Source organism: Gracilinanus agilis, chromosome 4 (genome assembly GCF_016433145.1).
Source record: "Gracilinanus agilis isolate LMUSP501 chromosome 4, AgileGrace, whole genome shotgun sequence".
In the NCBI taxonomy this organism is placed as follows: Eukaryota; Metazoa; Chordata; class Mammalia; order Didelphimorphia; family Didelphidae; genus Gracilinanus; species Gracilinanus agilis.
Genome location: NC_058133.1, coordinates 103,112,448 through 103,122,020, shown reverse-complemented (window position 1 = coordinate 103,122,020; position 9,573 = coordinate 103,112,448). Strand labels below are relative to the sequence as shown.

The 9,573-nt window shown below is 41.1% G+C and overlaps 1 protein-coding gene across 1 annotated transcript; it reads left to right on the top strand.

Annotated features, from left to right (window-relative positions):
• Positions 1 to 2,010: 2,010 nt before the first annotated feature.
• On the top strand, positions 2,011 to 8,144 carry TNNI1 (troponin I1, slow skeletal type). The gene is made up of 3 exons (XM_044673110.1): positions 2,011 to 2,232; positions 3,017 to 3,135; positions 7,617 to 8,144. Exons 1-2 carry the CDS (start codon positions 2,026 to 2,028, stop codon positions 3,122 to 3,124), a joined length of 315 nt encoding a protein of 104 aa, XP_044529045.1. The 5' UTR covers positions 2,011 to 2,025; the 3' UTR covers positions 3,125 to 3,135; positions 7,617 to 8,144.
• Positions 8,145 to 9,573: the final 1,429 nt, after the last annotated feature.

Genomic DNA, 9,573 nt, shown 5'->3' with positions numbered 1-9,573 from the left:
ATTGTGATTGGTTCCTGGGGAGTGATGTAAGAGAGCTAGTGGGTGTAATAAGGATGTATAAGATGAGACCCAGCAGGAAGCTGGGAAGGTATTTTCTGAGGCTGAGATTTGGAGACAGACACTGAGTTGTTAGGCTTTGGATTATTAGGCTAGGAAATTCTTCACCTGCTTTCAATATTTCTCTTTTATTTTCTTTTTCTTATTAATAAATCTAGCTATTAATAGTCTTGTGACTTAAGGGTTAATTACAATTTTTGGTGGCCACTCATTCTAAACATTACATATGTGACAAATAATATTATATTTTGTTATATTATTATGTGACATTTATTATATTATAATGTAGGATTATTGCATATTATGTTATATATTACACATAACACATTATTATGCTATATATGATATAGATTATATTATGTATAATATATTATTGATAATTTATAATTATCAATATATAATTGATATATAATTATCCATATATCAATATAATTATCAATGTATAATTGATAATAATATACTATATCATATATTATATTATAATCATAATATAAAAAATAAAATATATTATATAATATATAAGCACATATATTATGTTTTGTAATAAATAAAGAAATATTAACTAAAAAAGAATGATAGGTATAAAAATGAATGAAAGGAAAAAATGATAGCTATAACCTATATAGAACCTAAATAAAATCTAGATAGACAGATATAATGATAGATAAAACTGCTTTTTTTTTTTTGCAAAAATCCCAGGAGGTAGGAAGTAGGTACGTTAAAAATTTTTTAATATTTCATTTTTATTTTTTTAGATTCATTTTATGCACAAGGACACAGGTTCTGAGGGGTAATTTATGGCTCACACACTTGGCACCTGTTAGATATAGGACTTGAACCTGGTTTTCCTGCCTCCAACTTTAGTGTTCTTTTCAAATAAAAGTCAAAGACTCACCCACAGCCAAATGGCTCCATTGCCCAGGACTCCATTCAGAAATGGGGGCTTCCCAAGTTTGCCTTTTGAGCAGCAGGGAACATTTGCAGCTTTGGCGTTGGGCTAAGAAAACCAGGGTTGGGAGTGCAGTCCCAACACCTAGCTCTATGGCTGGGGACAAATCCTGTCTCCTGACCATGGACACATCTTGCTCTGAGTCTCCCTTCATATACAGTCTAGAGTAGGAAACAAGAGCTGAATCTGAAAGGATCAGGGGGAAACCAAGTCCACAACTCTCAGCCTTATGAGAGAGTGTGATATTAGGAGACAGAAGCTCTCTGCTCCTTACTATGGACGTTGGCTTGCTCAAATCATGTTTTCCTCATTTATAAATAATAATAACTGATGCATATAATGTTTTGAGGATGTACAAAGTGCTTTGCACTCTGGTGAGATAGGTGTTATAGGAAGCATTATTTTCTCCATTTTATTAATAAGGAATTGAAGCTTAAAGATATTGTCATTTGTCTGTGGTCACACAGCTAGCAAGTGTTGGTGGCAGGATTTGAACCTGGGTCTTCCCGACAGGGGTCCAGTGCTTTATCCATTGTGCCATGCTGCCTATCAAATAAATAAGACGAGGAGATTAGGCAGGATGATCACTAAGGCCATTTCTGGTTCTGATCCCATGGTCCACTTGGTCATGTCCTAAGTAGGTCTTCATAATGGTATTTGCCTTCCTGTGGATATTGCAGTATCACTATGGGAAGGCAGAGTTGAGGCTGCCTCCTTTAGGGTTCCACATCGAGGAATCAGGCTCACCTATTGGGCTCAAGTGAATAGAGAGGGGCAATCTGCAAAGTATTTTATCTCCGTCGTCCTGGAAGGGTTAGCGGAGTTCAGAGGTTCCTAGAATCAGAATTGGAAGGGCCACCCAAGTTTAACCACTACAGGAGTTGGAATCCCCTTTATCGCATCCAATGAGTCATCATCTACTTGGGCAATAGGGATGAAGATTCCTTTTGACCCTACTACTAACACTCCAGGATCCCCTCTATGGATAGAAGAGTTCTCCTGAGGCTTTCCCCCTCTTAATGGGCTGCTTTCTCCATCCTTCCTACCAGATCAAGGACTTGAAGCTGAAAGTGCTTGACCTCCGGGGAAAGTTCAAACGCCCACCTCTGCGTCGGGTCCGTGTCTCTGCAGATGCCATGCTTCGGGCACTGCTGGGCTCAAAGCACAAGGTGTCCATGGACCTGCGGGCCAACCTCAAGTCTGTGAAGAAGGAGGACACAGAGAAGGTGAGATCTCCTTTCTCCTCGAACCCATCTCTCCAACCACCAACTGTCACTTCCCCTCCCAACTAGAAGAGTAATTCCTATCTCTTGTTAGACAGACAGACTATCTAATTGGCTCAGACTAGAGTCTGGTCATTTATTTGTGGGTCTTCATGAAGAAGAAGGTATAGACTTATGACAGGTGTTTGGGGTGTAGGTGATCACCAAACCCCACCAACCTCTAAGGTCCCTGTGTTACTTGCTTGGTTTGGGTTGGGATTGAGAGGAAGTTGTTCTTGATCTTTGGGAATTTCTAGCTCAGTGGGGAAGACATAGTCCTCCCCAAGAAGAAATAAGAATAGGACAATAATTAGGAAATATTGAAGAAAAAATGGATGAATGATTGGGCCTAGAGTTGAGGAAGTACACATAGGAAAATAAGAGTGAGATCTCATCCTATACCATTGGGACGCTTACACTTGAAATAAAATATCCTTGGGCCTGAAATAAAGACAGCTGGCATAGTTGACTATCTCACCACAACCACCAAGAACTTCCTCCCTCCCAACACATGCTGCTTCCTGCTTCCTTTAGAATCTAAATATACATTTGAACTTCAGTGTTTCAACTTCCCTTGTGATGGGATCTCATAGCCTTCCTAGACAAGGGAAACAGGAGGAGAAACTATTTTTTGGAAACTGTATTTCCACCCCACCCAGGTCTTCTTTCCTTCATGGTTAATAAACCCAGGCTGACTTCCTGGGTGGTTGTTTCTCTTACAACTCTGGCCTGTGTCTCTGCCTTACAGGAACGGCCCGTGGAGGTGGGTGACTGGCGTAAGAACGTGGAGGCCATGTCTGGCATGGAGGGCCGGAAGAAGATGTTTGATGCAGCCAAGTCTCCAACCAGCCAGTAGAAGGTACCAAGGTACCCTGACTGCCCCTACCTCCCCTTCACTTCAATTTGAGCACCTTCTTCTTCATTATTCATCTCTCTTATCCTACTCTCATATGGGACTAGATCTATGGCTCAGAGGAGAATCACCAGAAATGATAGGATCAGGACAAACTGGTCATGCTTGGGACAATTTGGAAGATGTTAAGCACAGCAGAAAGAGTACTGGATTTGGAAGCAGTAGGCATGATATTGGTTGCTGGCTTCTAAACTGTATGACCTTGGACAAGTCATGTTATTTCTCTAGGTCTTTGTTTCCTCATTTATAAGATAAGGGTCTCTAAAGCTTTATTGTAGAGGCAGCACACATAGTGGCTAGAGTGGACGTAGGATGAGAAAGACCTTGGTTCAAATTCTGCCTCACAGCTTTTTGACAGTGGGCAAGTCTATCCATTTCTCTCAACTCCAGTTTCCACAATTATAAGGTGGAGATAATAATAGCACCTACCTCACAGGGTTGTTGTGAGGATCAAACAAGGAATGTTTAAAGGACTTTGGAAAAAAAGATGAGCAACTTGGGTGATGTGGATGCTAAAGTTCCTTCTAATTCTAACATGATGTCAGCTCTATATTATAGTGAAGGAAAAGGGGGTTGGGGCTTAGAGAGTTCTGAATATCTAAGGTGGCCTTGGGTCCTCTCTGCTGCCCGGCAGGGTCCAGGAGAAGAATGGCAATGACTTGGTTTCTGGCAACCAGAAATTCTGGTGATGCCACCAAATCGCCTGAATATTTCACTGACTATTAGAAGGTATGAGGTCAGACCTGGCCATGACCAAGGAGATGGACACAGCTGAGATTGAAGAAGGAGAAGTAGACAAGGCTATGGATAAAGCCTGATGCCAGTGAATGGAGGATGAGATTATTCATGGAATGTGAAAGAAGCATTCCATCCCCCTCTTCTCTGACCTGAAGCAAGGGCCCATAAATGAACCAGAGTCAGTGTCACTAAATTATGTGGGAAGAAGAGCAGTGGAGGATCAGAGGAACTGAGATCGATTTCTTGCACTATTATATCCTCCTTGAACAGCTTTAGGCATATAATTTCACCAATCTCTATTTCCTAACTTAACGGATAGACAGCTGGATGGCACAGTGGATAGAGCACTGGATCCAGAGTTAGTAAATCCTGAATTCACATGTGATCTCAGACCCTTATCAGCTGTATGACTTTAGGACAAGCTACTTAAACTCTGCCTGAGTTTTCTCATCTGTAAAATGGGGATAATAGTGAAAAATCGAACCTACACAGGGTATTGTGAGGATAATATAACTCAATATAATGTAGCATAATATTATATATTTTATAACATATATATTAAAATAATGTTAGTAAAGTTCTTTGCAATCCTTGAAGTACAATGTAAATGCTACTCTTATGATTATATGTAAAATGATACATAAAATCAAATATATCATATATGATTCAAATGATAAAATGAGATAATAATTGTGATAATTGTAATAAATTGAAATAATAATAATAAAAGTGCTTAGCACAGTGCCTGGAACATAGAAAGCACCATATAAATATTAGCTATTGGGGTGGCTAAGTGGCACAGTAAGATAGAGCACTAGTCCTAGAGTCAGGAGTACCTGAGTTCAAATCCAGCCTCAGATATTTACTAGTTGTGTGATCTTTGGCAAGTCACTTAACCCCATTTGCCTAGCTTTTGCTCTTCTGCCTTAGAGTTGTTACTAGGACAGAAAGTAAGGGTTTGAAAAAAAAAGAGAGAAGTCAGGATATGAATGGTCCAGAGCAGCAAATCCAAGATTTGTTGATATTCTCCAATGGATTTGCTTTCCCCTGTTGCTTGTCTTAGATAAATGCTCATCTGTCTGTGGATTCATCTACACTATAAACACCATTCCCAGAAACTAGAATGAAGAGTAGAAGACATAGTAATTGCTCTCAAATGATTTTCCAAGCGGGAAGACAAATCATGCACACAGGAAGTGTAAACACATCATATGAACAAGAATGGGATTGAAATTATATCACAGGAACATAAGCTTTGAGTTGGAGGGAACCCCAGGGATCTAGCTCAGCCTAGAGAATGAATCCCCTCTCTAATGCCCTGGTGGCATTTCAGGTGATGGAGAATATCCCACTGCCTTGTGAGGCTGCCCATTGCCTCTCTGGACCATTCCACTGAAGATGGAGTTCCAAAGGAAGGGAGAAAACAAGCAAGAATTAAACCAGGCATTCTGCTGTTTTAAAAATTATTTCAGTATTATTTATATTTTATATATTATTTTTGTATATAATGTAGAATATGTACTTATATATAATATATTAAAGTGTTTTAAAGTATCTTCAAAATAATCCCAAGAGGTAGTTCTATTAGATCCCCATTTTATAGTGAAGGAAACATGAGTCTTTACATAAGTCTGCAAACTTTAAGGTGCTATGTATAACTTCTTATCATTTTATTACCATCACCATTTTAATTTATTTTTTTAACCCTCACATTTTGTCTTAGTGACAACTCTAAGAGAGAAGAGCAAGGGCTAGGCAAACAGAATTAAGTGACTTGCCCAGGGTTACCCAGCATCGGCATTTTTAGGCATGTTACAAGAAGAGGTTAAATGACTTACCTAGGATCACACAGCTAACAAGGCAAGATTTAAACTCAAGTCTTTCTAACTCTAGGCCCAGCATGCTATACACTACACCACCTGACTACCTGTATGACTTGAGTGAGTTGGATCACTTGGGTTCAGTAGACCTCAGTTTTCTCATCTGTAAAATAGGGGGAATGGACTAACTGATCTCAAAGTCCCTTTCCAAATATGAATTCTACAATCCAGTGGATCTAATAGCTAAAGGAGGTTTCCTAGTAACTTCTGCTTTTTTGGTTATGGTTCTGCCTTCTGAGCCAAGAGGGAAAAACTTTATCTATCCACATAGCTAGCACTCATGCTATACACACCCTGCACATGAGGAAATACTGAAGAAACATGGAGTAACAGAGTGACTATTTGGGTGGGGTGAGCAAGGAATGGCTCCTGGGAGGAGGAGAGGAGAATTTAAAGTCAACTCAAAGGAAGTGAATTAGCAGAAAAGAGAGAAAGGTTTTTTAGAAGGCAACAAAAGCATAGTCAGGAAGTAGCAAATTCTACTTGATAAAACAATTCAATATTTATTAAGTGCCTGCTGTGTGCATTGTACTTTGCACATTGGCTACTGAGACAAAGAAGGCACAATTACTGTTCTCAGAAAGCATGGAATCCTGTTGAGAGAAGAGAAAGAGCCCTAAGGGCTATACTGAGGAGTATCAAAAGATGGGATCAGAAAGGTGAATGGGGCCAGGTGGTCTGTCTGTGAACTGCAAACCATGTGTGCCTCAGTTTCCTCAATTGTAAAACGGGGAGCATGATAGTAGCCACTTCCCAGGATTATTTTGAGGATGAGATAATATCATACTTATAAAACACTTAGCCCAATGTCTGGCTTAGTAGATGCTTCTTTCCTCCCCTCCTTGGGGACTCTAACTTCATCGGAGCTGTCCAAAAAGGCAATGGGTTGCCACAGGAGGTAGTGGGCTGTTCTCCATCACCTGAAGTCTTTAGGGACAAGGATATTATAGAGGGGATTCATTCTCCAGGAAGAGGTTAGACTAGCTGATCTCTGGGGTCCCTTCCAACTCAAAGCTTATGATTCTATGACATCATTTTAATCCTGCACTCATTCATAGGAGTTTTTGTGAATCTGCAAACTTTAAGGTGCTATTGCTATTATTGTTGTTTTTTATTACTATTGGCAGTTTTTACTTATTTATTTTTAACCCTTACACTGTGTCTTAGTAACAACTCTAAGACAGAAGGGCAAGGACTAGGCAAACAGGATTAAGTGACTTACCCGGGGTCATACAGCATCAACATTTTTAGGTATGCTACAATAAAAATAGAGATCCTATATCATTTGTATAGAAATTGCAGGATGGTAGTTATAAGAAATAACTTTCTAACAATTAGGATCATGGATTTAGAGCTAGAAGGATCCTTCTCTAGTTCAATCTCCTTGTTTTTCCAGATGTGCAAACAGAAGATAAATGACTTACCCAAGGTCATACAGATAATAAGTGGCTGACCTGGAATTTGAACACTAGACCCCCAATTCCAAATCCAGCACTCTTTTCAATGATATCTGCCTTTCCCTCCCTCCTCTTCCCCCTCTCCCATGAGCTACCTTGGGAGATAATGAGTTCTTTGTCCTGGGAGTTCTTCATTCCCAGGCTGACTGCCTGCATGTTGGACATGTGCAGAAGGGTTAGATGAGCGGATCTCTGCACTCATTCCCTTCCAATTCTAAGATTTTGTGATTCTGTAGAAAGTGGTTTGCATATATACAGGAATACACCAACTGCCTCAGAAAGCCAACCTATGACTTAAAAGTGTTTTGTACACCACTGACAATCAGGAACTGACTCTGTTCTGTTCCTTCGTCTTCACAGGTTGCTTTAGCAAGCTTTGCAGGATCGCCTTGTCACCTGTAACGCTCCATCTCTTTCACCTTCTGCTCCTTGCACATCCTCTACCCCCATCCCAGTCCCCAGGGCCTCTCCTCAGAGCTGTGCCACCTGAAGCTGTGGTCGGAGACCTCTCCAGCCTTGTCATAGTCCTACCACTCCCAGCTCTTCAGCTCAGCCTGGCCTGGCCTCAGGCCAGCATCAGAACTGGGACCCGAATCCATGCCAAAGGGAGAAGAAAAATGGGAATGTCCCAGGAGCAAGGAAGTAAAAACCACCAGTCCAGGCCACACCCAGGGCTCCTTGGCTCATGTTTAGGCACTGAGGAATCCTGAGTCACTTGTCCCTCACTCTTACCTGCCTCAAGCCCCAAAGGTCTCACCTTGCTCTTGAAGGGCTGATGTAAATCCTGTAACTCTCCCTGCTATCTCCTGCTTTCCCTTCTTTTATGTACACGAGGTGTGACCTCAGTGAGTTGTGTGCTTTCTATTAAATGTTGCAGCTTCTTGGTCATTTGGGAGACTCTGATGGTTTATATTGGGGGGTAGTCTTTGAATTGAGATGGAGTGGGGCTGGGAGAGTAGGGCTGCTTCTGTCCACCTTCTCCCAGGAGCCGAGGACCTTGAGATTGTTAGAAGACGACTGACCTGTGTTTATAACTAACAGAAACCACCATAATCCTGTTCAGTGGGATGACTATTTCCAACCTCATTTTGTGCACAGCAGCAAGGTGAATTGCCTAAGGTTACAAAGCTATTAAGTCTCCAAGCAGGCGTTTCTTGAACTCAGATCTCTGGATTCCTGACTTGGAGACCAGCATTCTGTGCCCCCCTTGGTGACACCACACAAAATGTCTCCCATAGTGTCCTAAATTGTAACTGGTGTTCCTGATTCCAGAAGCTCTGTCCAGTGACTAAATATACTAAGAGTTTGATGAGGGGTGATATTCCAGATTTGGTGGTATGCAAAGCTCCCTCTCCTTCCTCATAATTTTATCTCTCTCCCATAAAATGACCTACAACCTGTTTCCCCCAGGTCTGGTCATTCTGACAACCGACCACAGCCCCCCCCCCATTTCCATGGGCCTTGATTCTTTGTCCTTTCCTCCTGGGATGGGAAAATCCAAACCAGATTCCACGCTCTCTCTAGTGGCTTCCAGCTGTTAAGTTGTAACTTCAGTTTCTTTGTGGGCAATCCTACTTTGAGGTCATTTTTAGAGGAAAGAAATTAGATTATGTCCCAGCCAGGCCCCGTTTCTGCCCTTCCTCTGCCCGATGCCTACTTTCTGCCACCTGTACCCTCTTTCTGGGAAGAGAAACTAGACCTGATTGTTTCTCAGAGGACCTGAATCGAAGCAGAGGTCAGCTTTGGCTTGAATATTGATATAGCTATCTCTCTTTGTGGAACTGGTGTGTTACAAAACACTAACAAAGCAGATTTTTGAAATTCAAGTCTTTTTAAAAATTGCAGATTTAATCTCTATACATGGAAAAATCTCCAAACAATTTGAGTGTCCCAAAGTGGGAAGAGCTATGGGCCCTTCTTCAGAAGACAACTTCAAGCAATGGCTAGATGCCCACTTCTCATGGTACATTTTGAAAGGGATTCTTAGTCAGGTTTAAATTCACTGGATGGCTTCTTAAGTTTCCATCAACTCTTCCACTCTGAAAACCTGAATATCTGGGACCTGTGTTTTGCCAAGGGGAAACGTTGCAATTCTCATTACGACCACCAGGTGGCTCCTTCCATCATTCTCTCCAGCGCAAGGTATATTTCCCACTCTCAAAATCTAGCTTTTTTCTTTTCTTTTCTCTCCTTTTCTCTCCTTTTCTCTCCTTTTCTCTTCTCTTCTCTTCTCTTCTCTTCTCTTCTCTTCTCTTCTCTTCTCTTCTCTTCTCTTCTCTTCTCTTCTTCTCTTCTCTTCTCTTCTCTTCTCTTCTCT

Coding starts and splice junctions, on each gene's coding strand:
- TNNI1 (XM_044673110.1), top strand. CDS start 2,026: ATGGGCTGCTTTCTCCATCCTTCCTACCAGATCAAGGACTTGAAGCTG. Junction 2,233..3,016: donor AGAAGGAGGACACAGAGAAG/GTGAGATCTCCT, acceptor TCTGCCTTACAG/GAACGGCCCGTGGAGGTGGG.